The 17,378-nt window shown below is 48.0% G+C and overlaps 1 protein-coding gene across 2 annotated transcripts in view; it reads right to left on the bottom strand.

Annotated features, from left to right (window-relative positions):
* The window catches only part of pcdh12 (protocadherin 12), a 26,718-nt gene extending 9,340 nt beyond the window's left edge, over window positions 1–17,378 (bottom strand). The window contains exons 1-6 of one of the 2 annotated variants that reach the window (XM_069897985.1): window positions 16,828–16,896; window positions 11,439–11,750; window positions 8,689–8,912; window positions 7,255–7,340; window positions 6,269–6,435; window positions 4,948–5,389 (exon numbers count right to left, since the gene is read on the bottom strand). In XM_069897985.1, the coding sequence (XP_069754086.1) occupies window positions 4,948–5,389; window positions 6,269–6,435; window positions 7,255–7,340; window positions 8,689–8,912; window positions 11,439–11,457 (938 nt within the window). In that variant the 5' untranslated portion in view covers window positions 11,458–11,750; window positions 16,828–16,896. Of the gene's footprint in view, window positions 1–4,947; window positions 5,390–6,268; window positions 6,436–7,254; window positions 7,341–8,688; window positions 8,913–11,438; window positions 11,751–16,827 lie in introns of both variants that reach the window. The other variant, XM_069897984.1, reaches the window with a different exon arrangement.

Raw genomic sequence — 17,378 nt, 5'->3', positions numbered from 1 at the left:
AAAGGTGGTTTACAGTTACCAAATTTTAGAAATTATTATAGAGCAGCACAATTAAGGTATTTATCAAATTTTTACCAGACTGGACTAAGATAATAACTAGATAAAATAGGGGAAAAGGTACCAAAACGTATACTTTATAAGTGGGATGAAAAGCTGGTGCAATACAAAAACTCACCAGTACTGCATCATTTATTTAATACATGGAAGAAGATCCACTTAGAAAGGAAAAAAAAACGAATGATCAAATACCAAAATAACTATTGAGGCAAAATTCGCTAATCCCTTTTACAATAGACAACCTTTCTTTTAGAGAATGGGAGAGAAAAGGAATCAGAAGAATAGAAAATTGTTTTTTGGGAAATAATTTATTAACATTTGAACAGTTGAAGTATAAATATGGAATAACTCATGGTACAATGTTTGCAGATCATCAATTGAAAGCTTATTTAAAGGATAAATTGGGAAATAGCTTGAGATTACCTGAAGGAAGCAGCTTTGAATATGTGATTACAGACACAATGATAATCAAAAGATTTATAACCAAGGAAAATGAAATAAATTATTAACCTAAACAGAAATGGGAAAAAGATCTAATCATAAAGATAAAAAATGAAGTATGGGAAAAGTTAAGTTCTGGAACTATGAAGAATACAATAAACACAAGGTTACGCATGATACAGTATAATTGGTTACAGCGGGTATATATTAGTCCTCAAAAATTAAAAAAATGGGATTCAACATTATCGGATAGATGTTTTCGTTGTAAAAAGGAAATGGGAACAACATTACATGCAACTTGGGCATGTTCGAAAGTAAATAAGTTTTGGGAAGAATTAAATCAGATACTAAATAAAATTACAAAAAATAACATACCAAAAAAAACCAGAGATATTTCTTTTAAGTAACATAAGAAGTAGGGAATTAGGCCTCAAATTGGATAAAGTGCAAAAAAAATTCATTACGATCACTTAGCGATAGCAAAAAAATGTATAATGTCAACTTGGAAAATGGAAGACAGCAATGGTACATGGAAATGAATAAATGTATTCCATTGGAAAAAATAACATATAATTTAAAAAATAAAGTCACAATGTTTGAACAAATTTGGGAGCCGTAATGGAACATATCAGAGAGAGCTTGCCTACAACCTCCATCCCCAAAAATGAGAGTGAAAATGATGAGGACAAAACGACTAGATTCAGTGTGTAATAAATAGATGACGCATTTTTCTTGTTTATTTTCCTTTGTGTGAAGATAATGTTTTATGGTTGTATATTGTGAATATTTATGGGTTTTGGAGGGGGGTGGGTAGAGGGGAGGGAGGGAAAGGGGGGGGAAAAAAAGGAGAGAAAAGACCACTGTAAATTTAATGAGATACGTTTGTACATATTTTGGTTGGTATGGTTCAGTGTGAAAAATAAAAATTATATATATAAAAAAAGGTTACCATGCAAGTAGATGGAAAGCCAAGTGGTGTGCTGGGCTTCATTAGTCAGGGGATTGAGATCAATAGCTGTGAGGTAAGGTTGCAGCTCTATAAAACTCTGGTTAGACCACACCTGGAGTATTGTGTTCAGTTACATTGTCTAATAAGTATTTAGAAGCTTTAGAGAGGATGTAGTGAAGATTTACCAGGATGATGCCTGGATTGGAGAAGATGTTATATGAAGCAAAATTGACAGAGCTGAGGTTTTTCTCTTGAAAGGATGAGAGGTAATTTAAGAGGTCTGCAAGGTTGAGGGGCTTAGCTAGGGTAGAAAGACAAGGTGAAGGAAAAAAATTCAGGGAAGGTGTCAGGGGTTAGGTTTTTACCCAGAGTTGTGAGTCTCTGGAAGAATTGCTGGGTTTGGTGGAAAAGGCTAGTACAATAGTCATTTACAAGACTATTACAATGTACAAAAAATAGAGGGTTATGGGTGTGATGGAGGGAAGGGTTGGATTGATGATAACTAGGTTTATTTACCATATAAACACGTGTAATAGTCAAATCTTGTTGACCGAAGTTTGACTTACATGCATACTACTTTTGACCACAGCAAGTACCTGTGTCACTGGGGCATCAGAAGCTCAGATGGACAGAAGGCTGACCAGGACTGTGTGGTAAGCCTGCATTTGGAGCTTCGGGAGCTCTGATGGGCGGGGCACCCTGGGCCTAGGTGAGAATCCATGGTCGGGAGCTCAGATGGGTGGGTGGTCCAGATGAGAGTCCCCGGACAGGGAAGATTCCGTGGTCAAGCACTGACCATTACACACCTATATACGGTAGACCAACATGACATCATGGCCTGAAGGACCTGTACTGTGCTGTTCTAAAATATTTGCATCAAGGGTGAAGTTAAACGTGCATGTGTCAGTGGAAAAGGATCTGCTCCTGACACACTGGACACTGTTTTTGTGCAACTCCTGGTGAGTCACCGGCACGCACACATCCGTTCTGACAGGGACCCACTCCCTCACTGGTCAGAGGATGCACCTGGCCTGCAGCAGTGACACATCCCAGACCCACGTCATCACACTTGTGTATTCGCTGGGAAGCTCCGAACCAGTTCAATTAACTCCACAGCTGAACAATAGATTTTTTTAAAGTCACTTCATACCGACAGCAGGTACTGCCTCAGCCCCAGATTCAATTGGGCACTGTTTTTTTAATGTGTTTGCACATTCTCCCTGTGACCCAATTTCCTCCCACATCCCAAAGCCATGCAGGTTGGTGGGTTAATTGGCCACTGTAAATCCCTCACCCCAGTCCCCAGAGTGTGAGAGATGGGGAATTATTGGGAATGTGGGGGAGTGAGATTAGTGTTAGTGGGCCAGTGTGGAGAGAGGGCCAAAGAGCCTGTTTTCTTGCTGTATGACTAACCAACAGCCCCATACTGATTCCAAGTCATATCCCTTCCTACAGTTTCCTCATTTCCATCCCTCTACAACAAGAACTGCACCTTTCTCTCCCAATCTTCAGTTACAGTCATGCAGTGTAGAAACAGCCCCTGCTAACCTCCCCTACTGATCCCATTTACAGGGATATGGAAGAGGTGAGGGAATCGCACTACTGACCAGGGAGTTGTCACTGGGCATCCTGGAAGGCAACATGGGGAGAGCTAGGAATGTGCAAACACTATGTTAGGTTTATACTCTAGGCTTCACAATGACCTGAGGGAGATAATTGTAGACAAGCCACAGAAAGGTGTAAAACACGTCTGCAGACTTCCAGCTAACATAGAACAGTACAAGCCCACAATATTGTTCCAACCAATAATACAGTTAAACTACTCAACAATCCAACTTTTTCCTCCCTCACACCCATAACCCTATATTTTTCTTACATCCGAATCTTTTAAATATTCCTATTGCATCAGCTTCACCACCACCCCGGCAAAGCATTCCAGGCACCCATCACTCTCTGGGCAAAAAAAATTACCCTTGACATCTTCCTTAAACCCAAGCTTCTCAACTTTTTTTTCATTTACATACCACCTTAAGTAATCCCTTACCACTTACCACAGAGCATCTATGGCATCAGCGCCTTTGGAAGACTACACAAAAGAGTCTGGAAAAACAACCAACTGAAAAACCTCACAAAGATAAGCGTATACAGAGCCGTTGTCATACCCACACTCCTGTTTGGCTCCGAATCATGGGTCCTCTACCGGCATCACCTACGGCTCCTAGAATGCTTCCACCAACGTTGTCTCCGCTCCATCCTCAACATCCATTGGAGCGCTTTCATCCCTAACGTCGAAGTACTCGAGATGGCAGAGGTCGACAGCATCGAGTCCACGCTGCTGAAGATCCAGCTGCGCTGGATGGGTCACGTCTCCAGAATGGAGGACCATCGCCTTCCCAAGATCGTGTTATATGGCGAGCTCTCCACTGGCCACCGTGACAGAGGTGCACCAAAGAAAAGGTACAAGGACTGCCTAAAGAAATCTCTTGGTGCCTGCCACATTGACCACCGCCAGTGGGCTGATATCGCCTCAAACCATGCATCTTGGCGCCTCACAGTTTGGCGGGCAGCAACCTCCTTTGAAGAAGACCGCAGAGCCCACCTCACTGACAAAAGGCAAAGGAGGAAAAACCCAACACCCAACCCCAACCAACCAATTTTCCCCTGCAGCCGCTGCAACCGTGTCTGCCTGTCCCGCATCGGACTTGTCAGCCACAAACGAGCCTGCAGCTGACGTGGACTTTTACCCCCTCCATAAATCTTCGTCCGCGAAGCCAAGCCAAAAGAAAGAAAGAAAGAAAAGAAAAGTTAAGGTAGTATATGAGTGGGAAAAAAACAAAGGTTGAGAACCACCGCCTTAAACAGGCATTCTCTGGGATTGGCCACTGCTAATTTCACCTGCCAGTAGAAACAACTTTCCTGTCTCTACCTTTTATTTATACCTCTTGTACATTTTGTTTATACAAAAGTAGGGCAGTTTAAAACAAGAGGGGAAAGATTTAAAGGAGAAATTTTCAGAGGGCAATGAGTGTGTGGGACATGCAGCCTGAGGTGGAGGTGGGAACAATTGTGTATAAAAGACATTTAGACCATTATCAAGGATAGAAAAGGTATGGAGAGAAATGCACTAGCTCTGCTCAACACCTTAGTTGGCATGGACAAGGCCATAGAAGATTAGCAAAATTGGACCATTCAGCCTATCAAGTCTGCTCCCCCATTCAAATCATGGCTGTTTTCACCTTTCAACCCCATTCTCCTGCCTTCTCTGCATAACCTTTTATTAATCAAGATCCTATTTACTTCAAATCTACCCAATGACTTGGCCTTCCCCACTCCGGCTGAAGAAACCTCAACTCTGTCCTAAAGGGACATCCATTCATATGGTGCTAGTCTCTCCCTGTTGGGCTGAAGAGCCTGCTTCTGTGCTTTGGTTCTACAACAGTGTTGGGCAAGGGATTCGGGAGGCTGGGGATGGGAGGGGTGTGGTGGGCTGTGTTACTCACCATTTGTCCAGCTGTTGTGGGGGCTGTAATCCTGTGCTCTGCTCCGGAGTTTCCAGCAGGCTTGGGAGAAACCTGCCCCCAGTCGTGCCCACCTCCCCCTCACACAGGACACTCCATCGGGCGGAGAGTTTTCCGAGGAGCTGGGTTTCAGGCTGACCAAAGGCCTCGGCTTTCTGCACCAACAGATTCTGGAAGAGGGCACTCATCTCATTCAGGAGCGAACCTCTGGCTGACGGTTCCTCAGACCCTTGGGAGCCGCCTTTGCCAAAAGTGGAGAAGGTGGTCTTCTCTGTATTCTCAGTGGTCTCCACTACCTCTGATTCATCAGAAGACCTAGGGTTGAACATGTTCTCCCTGTAGTCACAGCACAGCGGTGAGGGCAGTGACCAGCACAACTCCTCGAGCCTCAGCTGCTCCCTTTCACTCTCTCTGGGTCCTGTTCCTGGAATAGCAAGAGGACATGATCAACAGCCACTCACCCCACTCTGTACGTCCAACTACAAACCAGCAAGACGTTGGCCTTGTCCACCTCCGGGGCCACAATGGAGCTCCATTACCCGCCAGTCACACATCACTGTCAGGACTCCCCAAATCCATTTCAGGAGGGCGATGGGGACCAGCCAAACAATGGCTGTCTGTGTGAGGGAGCTGGGAGATCTGGGGCAGCTGACCACTCCCTAAATCTTCCATTTCATAATTACACTGACCCTTCAGCCACTGAATCCACACTGACCATTAACCATTGATCCCATTTTTTCAGATTTATTGTCAGAGTACATACACATCACATACAACCCTGATCTTTTTCCTGCAGATGAGGCAGAATTACCACTTAATGGTAATGCAAAAAAAAACTACACACAAACAAATAAAAAATGTAAACAAACTGACTGCAGTACAGAGATTAAAAAAAAAGTGCACAGGTAAGAGTCCTTAAACGAGTCCCCGATTGAGTTTGCTGTTGAGGAGTCTGATGGTGGAGGGGTAGCAGCTGTTCCTGAACCTGGTGGTTTACAAGGTCATAAAAAACCTCCGCAAACTCCCACCCATCCCTTACCCACACAGTGGGGACCCCCTGCTCGGCCAAGGTGGCCCAATCATGGGGCTAGGAGACAGGCTGTTCACAGTTCCACTGACTGCCTGCCCCTCTCCATGCCTGGAGAAGGGGTGGCATGGGTTTGTGTGCCGGAAGGGCCTGTTACTGGATCCCAAAATTAAGAGCTCCCCCAGTTCCGACCTGTTGCACTCTGTCCCAGTCTCACGCGCCGCCCCTGTACACCGGCTCCTCTTCCTCTGTTACACAGAGAAGGATGGCTCTCACCTTTTGGAGCGGTCCAGCTGCTCCTGGCCAGCAGGTCATTCAGTCCCTCCTCCAGCAGCTGCTCAATGGGAGAGATCTGGCCTGTGTCACTGTCACTGTCTCCCTCCTCACTCTCCCCTTGCCCACTGTCCTTCAGACTCTCTCGGTCTGCCTCAGGTACTGTGGTCCTAGAAAATGCAAAAGAAACAGCTTGAGAATGGACAAATGCATGGCAAGTTGAAGATTTCACAGAACTAAAGGTTTGGGAGGAGGGAGGGAGAGAGAGTAAGAGAGAGAGAGAGAGAGAGAGAGAGAGAGAGAAAAAGGCTCTACTGTTTCCTTGGGCAGAGAATTCTGCAGATTCAGTACTCTATGAGGAAAGCAGTTCCTCCTCATCTCCATCTTCTTTCTTGAGGCTATGTTCTAGTCTCACCTCCCAGAGGAAACAACCTTCCTGCTTCTATCTGTTCCTTTCATAATTTTACATGCCCATACAAGATTCCCTCCTCGTCCTAAACTCCATTTTTAAATCAAAAATAGACTTTATTCACAATAAATTATTTACAAAAGGAAAAACATTCAAAGTCTCTTCCCACCCTTAGTTTTGTATCTATACATTCCCATCACTCTACATTAATTTCTAGTTACTGTGGCATCTTGTTGTTACACCGCCCTTCTGTTGTTTGAGGGACTTCCCCTCAGTCTCAGCCCCTAAGTACCTAGTGACAGAAGGACTAGCTTCAGGCAACTGAATCTCTCATCATCACCCAAACCCCTCTGCACCACCTCCAAAGCCAGTCTGTCCTTTCTCCAGTGAGGAAACTAGACGCAGTTCTCCAGTTGCAGCCTCACCAGTCCCCTGTACAGTTGCAGTTTCCTTGCTCTTAAATCCAACATTTCCCCCCCCCCCCACCCATACCAATGAAGACCACCATCCCATTGGCCTCTTGACTTGTCTCAAGTATATGAATCTGCTCTGACCCTCCCCTGTTCCAAGGAAAACATACCTGTTCTTTAAATATTTATTTCCCCGAAAATTTGGTCTGGCTTGGAACTGTCCCTGGTGCAGTAGTGAGAGCAACTGGGAGATCTGCTGTAACAGAGGAAGGAAAACACATGTCAGGCTTTGTCAGGCCTTAAACATTAACTTTGTTCCTCTCTCTATTGATGCTGCCTGACTGGTTGACTACTTCCACCATTTCCTGGTCTCATGTCATAGTATCTGCCCCTTTGGGTGGAGAAAAGAGCAGAGAAAGGCTTCCAGGTTTCTGCTCCACCTCCTGGGTGGGGTTCATCCCTTTCCAGCCCAGCTCGGTCCTGCCTCCTTATTCTGGACAACTCCTTCCCCCCCTCCATGAAGAAAGAGTTCTTTTCTCTCTCTCCAATATTGATAATCCTAACCATCAAATATTCAGACAGGTGTATGGGCAAGCAGGGCTGAGGAGAGCAGCCAAATGCAGGCAAAGGAGACCAGCCCAGAGTGCCAACTTGGTCAGCACAGAGAGTTGGGCCAAAGGGTTTGTTCTGTGCTATATGACCCAAATCCATTATACTGAATGCCCCAAGACCTGAAACGCCAAAGCAGAGGTTAGACTGGCGTGCAATTGGTGCCAAGCATGGACAGGATGGGCCAAACTGCCATGAGGTGATGCCCTGACTGTTTGCAGTCGGCTTTGCCTCTGTCTCTCTCGCCCCCCACCTTTGCCCACCCCTAACCTCCACACCACTCTTCCCCTCTCTTCCCTTTTCTCTCCCAACTCCCTCTCACCCACCCTTCCACCCCACCCCCCTTCTCACACCTCTCCCCCCACCCTCCCCCCACTCCTCAGTCACCCTCCCTCCTCTCCCCACCTCCTCCATCCAGTGCCTCCCCTCACCTGGACTTGCGGGGTGCCGGCAGCCAACTCCAGCGAGGGGTCGGGACAACCGGCCAGGGACATGCGCACCAGCTCCCGCAGCAGACAGCGGTGCCGGCACTCTGGCTCCTGGGGCGCCGGCGCGCCTGCGTGGAGCGGCGGCCGCAGCAGCGCGATGTCGGCCTTGACGATGCGGCGCTGCGGCCGGCGGGGCCGCGGCGGGTAGCTGCTCTCGGCCTGCCGGCAATTGTAGGATGCGCCGCCCCCGCCCCGCGGCCGTTTCCCGCGGAGGCACCGGAGGAGCAGCAGAACGGGCAGCGCGACGCCGCAGACGGCGGCCAGGCCAAGGCCGACACCGATTCCCAGGGGCGGGCTGAGGCGACGGCCGGCTTCCGGCGGGCGGTCCATGACGTCACCGGCGTCCGGGCGCATGCGTGCAGTGGCGCGGACCACCACGTCGCGCGCCCACTCGCCGCCCACGATCCGGTCGGTCACGTGCCCGTTGGCGTCCGCGACCCGGTCGGTCACCCGCACGGTGAGGCGGCGGACCTCGCGCGCGCCCCCGCGGCGGGCGGGCGCGCTCACCAGCCGCAGCTCGTACTCGTGGCGCCGCTCCCGGTGCAGCCGGGCCGTGGTGACCAGCCACAGGCGGCCGTCCGCCGTCTCCCGCAGACCGAAGCCGCGGCCCCGCTCCGGCTCCAGCCGGCACTCGACGCCCGGGGCCCCCGGCTGCACTCGGGCCACGGCCGCGCCCAGCGACACCCCGGCGGGGACCAGCAGCAGCTCGGGCCGCTCCAGGACTGCCGGCACTGCGGAGGAGACAGAGGAGGGGGTCAGTGACAGCCGCGTCCCCGTAGCGCCCGCACCGTCCCCCCACTCACCGCCCGCGTCCCCGTAGCGCCCGCACCGTCCCCCCACTCACCGCCCGCGTCCCCGTAGCGCCCGCACCGTCCCCCCACTCACCGCCCGCGTCCCCGTAGCGCCCGCACCGTCCCCCACTCACTGCCCGCGTCCCCGTAGCGCCCACAATGCCCCATCTATTATCCCAGACCACACAGCTGATGGCACAGACCACCATCGCCCCTCTGACTCACCCACCCTTTTGTTGTCCTCTCGTTCAACTTCCTCCCCTCCCCTCCATCGCCCTCTCGCCTTTCCCCTCCATCTGCATCCCCTCCCCTCTGTTGTGGACAGACCTCACCCCTCCATTGACTCCATCACACATATCCCTCTCCATCTCCAACTCCCTTGAATCAGCAGCTGATCTATTAAAGGTCTCAGTCCACCCCCTCCTGTCAGGTTAGTACTTTATTTGGAGGAGCATAGAAGAATTGGGGGGAGGGGGGGGGAAGAGGCGTGTGGTATTTCATAGATCTATACAAAATTATGAGGGGTATAAATAAATACAAGCAGAATTTTTCCACAGAGGTTGGGTGAGACAAGAACTAGAGGTCATGGGTTAAGGGTGAGTGGTTTAAAGGGAACATTAAAGGGAATTTCTTCACAGAGAGTGTTGGGAGCATGGAATGACACAAGCTGAGAGATGAAGTGGTTGTGGCTCAATTTTGATATTTAATTAAAATTTAGACAAGTATATGGACGGAAGGTGTCTGGAGGGGTATGTCAGTGAGACTTGGCAGAATAATAGCTCAGAACAGACTAGATAAGCCAAAGAGCCGGTTTTCTTTTCTATAGAAGAAGATTTACGAGTGGGAGATCATGCAGTACCAGATTCAAGAACAATCTCCCGCTATTATCAGACTTCTGAGTGAACCCCACACCAGTAACACTTTGTCGCCTTTCCTCCATCCCAACCGATCTCTCCCTGTCACCGTACAAGTAGGGCGCAATACAAATGTACAATGTATGAGATGTCTTAACTGGTCTGCTTGTGAAACGACCTCTAGGTCTATGTGAAAATAAACTTGAACCTAGTGGGTAGCCCCTCTGCCGCACAGCTCGAGAGACCAAAGTTTGACCCCCACCTGCATTGTCTGCATGGACAATGTACATTCTCCCTGTGACCGTGTGGGATGATTCCCACATTCCAAAGTTGTGCAGTGTCAGTAAGTTAATTACCAAACTACCCTCACCATAAACTACTGCGAAATCACCAACAGGTCAATCAAACAGTGTCCTTTATATAGCAAAGATACATAACTAACATTTCATGCTTGAGTCCTTCATTAAGGTATGAGCAAAATGTGGGCTTTCGCCCAAATAAAATGGCATAAAAACAGCTTCTTCCCCTCTGCCCTCAGATTTCTGAATGATCAAGGAATCAGATTTTATTGTCACGAAATTTGTGGTTTTGCAGCAGCGTCACAGGTGCAAACATTGTAATAGCATTGAGCTAATCATCCCGCCCTATTTGCCTGGACAAGGGCAAGAGTGTCTCATAAACTCAAGATACCCACCCCAACACAGCAGCCTACTTGACTGAGACTCCATCTCCCCTCCCCTAAACACCCACTGCCTCAGCCACCAGTGACTCCAGAGCATCTGCCCACATTTTGCCCGTACCTTGATGAAGGGCTCAAGCCCAAAATGTTGGTTATGTATTTTTATCTCTGCTACATAAGGTTCACTGCTTGACCTGCTGAGTTTCTCCAGCACTGCTTTTACTTCAACCACAGTGTCTGCAGACTTTCATCTTTTACTCATTGAAATATTACTTTTTTTGCAAATATTTATTTATCCGTATTTATTGTTCTGTCTCATGGGGCATTATGGTCATTTAATTTGTACAGATGCACCAAAATTCTTTCTTACTGCAGCCACACAGGTAGGCAAGAAACACCAACAATGGTATACATTAAATTAACTCAACAGTTGGTGTATTCTGCAGTAAACATTTCAGTGCATCTGTAAATTGCATTCATTTTTGGAGACGTCCAAGCCACAATCCCATGCAGCCCAAATGCAGCAATGTGACAAATTAACCGGTCAACCTCTTGTATCTTTTGAAATCAGAGAACTGAGGAAACCCACGCAGACATAGAGAACCTACAGACTCCTTACAGACAGTGCTGGATTCGAACCCCAATCACTGGTGCTGTAACAGTGTTGTGCTAACCGTGCCATCCATGGTTATATTTAAGGTACACTATTTAGATCCTAGCACAGGTAGATGTCAACACCAATTCATCGCAATATTTGCACCGTGACGCTGCTGCAAAACAACAAATTTTGTGGCATGTTCATGAGAATAAATTCTGATTCTGGCTTTCTGTAAGTACTCTGGCTATTGGAGTTAGGTTGGAATTGGATTGGGTTTTTATTTTGTACTTCAGCAGACCTCAGTACTCAAAAAGGACATGATATCAGGGTTTTACCTTTCTTTGATGGGGTCATCGAATGCTGTACTCATAAATTCTCATCGGCGTCTCAGAGTTAGCTGCTATTCTGGGTGAGGGACAGAATCTGCAGGCGGCTGATGGGAATGTGGACAGAATAAGATGGAACTGGTGTAAACAGGAACTTGATGGGCTGAACATTCATTTTCTTCCAGGTTAAGTGCTTCAATAAAGACAACAGGAGAGCTGATGATGGAGATGTCTGAGGAGATCATTTATTGGCCCTGGAGGCATGACTTCCAGAGTGAAAGGATTAGATTCCAGATGTGGGAGAGGCAGAACTGTGACCACCTGGGTTTATTTAAAACAGAACATTACAACCCACAAAAAACTAAAACCCTCCCTACCTCATAACCCTCTATTTTTCTTTCATCCATGTGCCTATCTCAGAGCCTTTTAAATGTCTCTATTGCACCAGCCTCCACCACCCCGGCAATGCATTCCAGGCCTCCACTTCTCTGTAAAAAAAAAACTTTCCCCTGATGTCTCCACTAAATTTTCCTCCTCTCAATTTGTACAGATGTCCTCTGGTGTTTGCTACTCCCGCCTTGGGAAAAAGATGCTGGCTGTTCACCCATGCCTCTCAGAATCTTGTGGACCTCTATTAGGTCACCACTCTATCTAAATTTGGCTGCCACAGCAGGCAATGAAAGGCAGGAAATGCTGTAGGTTTCACATCATAAAAACCAGCACCATCCTGAAAGATCCAAATATAGAGGTAAAGCTGGAGATTTCACAATCCAAATTTTCTCTTCTGGGTGAGAGTAGCCCTGGTAGATCAGGAATCCCACACAGCAGGAGGCCAATGCACTCATTCTCCCTCCCTGAAGCAGCCATTCCCTTCACCAGCTCAAGCAGCTCTGAGGATTGCAGCTGGGTCCCAGACAGTATTTCAAAATTGTTTAGATGAACAAAGTGTCAGACATTTAGAGGCTTATCAAACAAAATGATGAGCAACCGGGAATAATAATGAAGAAAGGTCCCCACTGATTGGTGAGAAGGAGTTGAGCCAAGTATCCTGGATCTACATTGTACCAAAATCTCACACTTTACCAACTCCCTTAAATCCATGGTCAGTCCAATGAAGGAGTTCCTCCTAACTCACGCTTTCTCTATTCCTGAGAGCACAGGAGGATGAGGGGTGATCTCTGAGAGTTGTACAAAATCATGAGGAAAAGATCAGGTGAACAGAGAATTGGTAACCAAAGGACAAAGATTTCAGGCAATGGGGGGTGGGGAACAAATTTAACAGATGTTACACAGAGGGTGGCGGATGTTTGGAACGGACTGCCAGAGGAGGTGATTGAGGCCGAAACACTTTCCATTGCTTCTCTTTCATTGTGTAAGGGGCACCAGGTGACACTAATGGTGACTCTTTGCCTTACAGCAGGCAATTTTGTGTAATTATTATGTGACAATAAACTAATTAAGGAATCTTGAGGTTTGTTGCAATGTGTAAGAAACATTTGGACAGATAAATGGATAGGATAGGATAGGATGGGTTTAGAGGGATCTGAGCAAATGGGACTAGTGTGAGTGGGTAATTTTGGTCAGCATGGGCAAGTTGGGCTGAAGGGCCTCTTTCCACACTGGACAACTCACAAACAGGCTGTTCAGGCCATTGTCCACACTGACCCTCGTCCCTGTTTACACTAATTCTCCACTATTCCAATGTTATCAACTCCTCCCCCCCCCCAAATTCTACCTCTCACCCACACACTGGGGGGGGGGGGGTGCAATATACTGCAGCCGTATAACCCACTGGCCCACATGTCTTTAGGATGTGGGTGGAACTGGAGCCCCCAGGGTGGGGAGAACCCATGTAGTCATGGGGGAGAGTGTGCAAACCCAATGTGGGGAGTCGGTGAAATTTGATGAGCACGTATTAGAGAACACAGAAACAGGCCCTTCAGACCACCACATCCATGCTAACTCTTAACCAACTCCTATCCCATCTTCCCGCATTCAGAACATAGCCTTGCCTATTCAAGCATCTGTCAAAATGTCTCTAAACACAACTCTAATAAAAGTGATGGAAGGTCTGACAACAGTATCTGATTCTATCACTAACCCTGAGAGTGAGTTCCAGGCATCAATCACTCTCTGTATTTTTTTAATTTGCCTGCCTTTAAAACTCTTTCCTCTCACCTACACCAAAACCTTCTCATTTTTTAATACCCTTTGGATTCCCTGTGACTCAACCTTCTGCAGGTTAATGTGGCAGAATGGGACTGGTAGGATTGTTCGAGGAGTTGTCATCGTCTAAGTGGAACGAGCAGTCTCTTCTCATGTTGCAAGGAAATGCGTGAAATAAGTCAACACATTGATTTCCTTCCCCTGTAGAGGCCCAGGTCTTTTACAATTAACTATGAAAATAGGTTATGGCCAACAGTTACAAAGAAAAAGTTTCTAATTCGTTCTGGACAAACCAGAATTCAATTTAGTTCCTAGTTACTAATCCTCTGCCATATACAAATGTCATGTTAGGTCTGTGTTAGAAACAGTCTGAACTTTGTCCTGAACTATAACATGTCCTGAACTATGCAACGCCAGATATCAAAGCAGAATTTCTCCACTGCCAAATAACTGTCAGCAGAATTCCATATTTTTGGAATTTGCTGAGAGCAAGGAGGGTTTCAGAAGGGCCCTTGTGTGTCCAAAGTTTGGATCTGGGGTTGAGTTACCGATGGTTTAAACTGAACTGGAGTCTTGTGTGGCTGTAGAAGCGTTGGAGGTGAATCTATGGACACTCAGTGACCCTGGGGGTCTCTGTTTTTACTTCTCTCTGACTGTAAGAGGCACCAGCCAATTCTCATGGTGACTCTTTGTCAGATGGCAGACTAAAGGCAATTTCATGTAATATTTCATTTGTTTTATTACATGATAGTTGTATGTGAAATACATAAAAGTCCTGATCCCCTCGAGCCTGCTCTACCATTTAAAAAGATTGTCATCTGAAGTCCACAAGTGCCCCCATGAAGCTTTCACCATCTCACTCCTCAAGGATTTATCCACCTGTGTCTTCAAATTGTTCATCATTCTCACCACCCTTTGAGGGAACCAGTTCCTGAAGCACATCACCCAGTCATCAAGGATTGTGTTCCAACCAACACCAATGGAAATATGGAAGACTGGAATGAATTGCCAGAGGAAGCTAAAAAAGTGGGTACAATAACAAAATTTAAAGGGCATTTGGACAGATTTATAGACAGGGCGGACTTAGAAGGATAGAGACCAAATGCCGGCAAACGGGAGCGGCCCGGGAGTGGGTTGAGATTACAGTCGGAGCAGCCATAAGGCTCACAGAAGAATGGAGAAACCTGAGCCAAACATAATCTGCTGGAGGAACTCAGTGGTCGAACAGCGTCAGTGGGACCCTTCATCAAGGCAGAGTGCAGAGGCGATATATCCAGCTTAACAAGGACAGGGACCAGTGGGGGATTGGTGAACCAGGAAGGGGTGGAGGATGATGGATAGATGCCAGAGAGAGAGAGACAACAGGAAGACTTCATCAGTCATGGGAGTTAAACAAGAAAGTCTGCAGACGCTGTGATGGCAGTTCACACAGAAATTCAACAAGTCACGCAGCGTTCTTTATGTAGCAACAGTAAAGATACATCACCAACGTTTCGGGCCTGAGCCCTTCGTCAAGGTATGAGCAAAAAGCAGACAGGCACCTGAATAACAAAGTGGAGGGAGAGGCAGGTGGAGGAGCACAGACAGGAGGTAATAGGCGGATAAAGCTGGGAGAGTGCGAGAAAAAAACCTGGAAAGGGATGGTTCTCTAAACGAAGAGGGAAGGGGTGCAGAACTGGAGGGAAAGGAGGCTGGGGTAACAGGGAGTGACCTACAAGAAACCAGAGAAGTCTAATGTTAATGCCATCCAGTTGAAGAGTGCCCAAATGGAATATTAGGTGTTGCCCCTCCAAATTTACAGGTGCTCTCAGTGTGGCAATGCACAAGGCTGTGGACAGACATGTCAGCATGGGAGTGGGGCACAGAATTGAAATGGTTGGCCACTGGGACATCTTATTGAATGTAGGCAAGGTAACCCATTTCCAATTTGCATATTGACTTGAACTTTAAATTTAGGCATACAGCAAGGTAACTGGCCCTTGCAGCCCACGTGTCTGTCCCCAATGAACCCACAACACCCAGCACGGGTTTGTAATGGTCCCACTGCTAAAGTAAGCTTCTCAAACTTCCAAGCGAAAGAGAGTGGTGGGAAAAATGCCTTCCTGCCAGGATTGGGCAAATTTACATTCTAGTAGCAGAATTATTAACACAAAGGGAACTAATCATCGAAAACAAGTGCACAAGGCCATTCAGCCCTTCCAGCTTGCACCATCACAGCCGATGATGTATCCTGAGTCCCCTATCTTTGCTTTCTATCCACATCCCTGGATCCCTTTAGCTATAACGGCTACATCACATCTGGGAAGGGTGGGGAGGAGATCGGAAAGAACCAAGTAACCAGATAAACAACTACCAGGAATGACAGTTCTGAACAGGCTACAGAGAGTTGTGAACTCAGCCAGCGCCATCACGGGCACCAGACTTCACTCCATCGAGGACATCTCTATGAGATGGTGTCTCAAGAAAGCAGCCTCTATCCTCAAGGACCCCCACCATCCAGGTCCTGCCCTCTTCACTCTGGTACCATCAGGAAGGAGGTCCAGGTGCCTGAAGACGAGCATCCAACGGGACAGAAACAGCTTCTTCCCGCCCCCGCCATCAGATTTCTGAACGGACAGTGAACCACCGACACCATCTCACTTTCTCTTTTTGCCCCAATACAATACTTCTGCCTCGAAACCACTAAGTCCATGACAATAAAGTTCTCCTGCCGTCCTGTCCCTCTCCCCGCTCCACCCAGCCTCAGTTCTTTTAGTGAATAATTTATTGTGAAGCAAGAGAGGGGAGGGAAATCCCCTCTCCCGACCCCCACAGCAGAAAGACGAGAACAAATGTTCGGAAGCTTGGAGACGCCGCTATCCCCGGTGTTCCAGGAGAGGGGAGAACGGTCGGAGGGAGGAGGTCTGGACCATGGGAGTGGGGGGAAGGGGCACAACTCGCCACGACCCGTGGCCGGACAAGCAGGCGGTATTGACGCAGGAAATCTTCCGCCACCCTCCACAGATGCACTGGGAGGGAGGGAAGGGAGAGAGAGAGAGTGGAGGGGTAGAAAAAAACCCTCCTCAACTCACAACTGCTCCTCTTCCATTCCCACCCTCTGTGCTTCTCAAGACATCGCCCTGTTCACACCCACTCTTACCCCGACAACCCAACCCCTTCCCTTCCCCTCTCACCCTCTCTGCTCTTCAGGAGCCCCGACCACCGTTCGGCCCCTCCCCTAGCCCTGACCCACCTGTGGGCTGCAGTCGACAGAAGGAGTCTCTGTCTTGCTCCCCGGTGTTGGTGTCCCGATGTGCCGGCGATGAGGAGAAGGGCTCCTGGCGATAAGCGGCTCCCTCAGCCAACCCTCGGCGAGAGTCAGCGGTGGTCACAGCCCAGCACAGGAGCAGGAGCAGCGACTGTCCCATGACGGAGGTGCGAGCATCTGCTCCCGGCTCCCCCGGGCACCGGAACACATCCGTGGCCGAGACAGGACTCTGTGGGGAGAGTAAGAGAGGGCGGAACCACCGCTTCCCCTGGGGTGGAGTAACATAACTTTTCCCGAAACGCAGAAAAACTTCCATCCAATCAGGGCGAGCCTTGGAAAAGACGGAGGTGTGGTCATTTGTACATCAGCTCTGGTCACAGACTGCGAGACCGGGTTGTTCAGAGTTACTTGACTTCACATACAACCCTGAGATTCTTTTTCCTGAATTACCACTAACTGATGCAAACAAAGAAAGAAATATAAAGAAATTGTGCAATACAGAGAGAGAACCATTATGTAGTGCAAGAGTGCACTGC

The sequence above is a fragment of the Narcine bancroftii genome, chromosome 9 (assembly GCF_036971445.1).
Source record: "Narcine bancroftii isolate sNarBan1 chromosome 9, sNarBan1.hap1, whole genome shotgun sequence".
In the NCBI taxonomy this organism is placed as follows: Eukaryota; Metazoa; Chordata; class Chondrichthyes; order Torpediniformes; family Narcinidae; genus Narcine; species Narcine bancroftii.
Note: the sequence above shows the minus strand (reverse complement) of the source record. Positions and strands in the feature narration are given on the sequence as shown.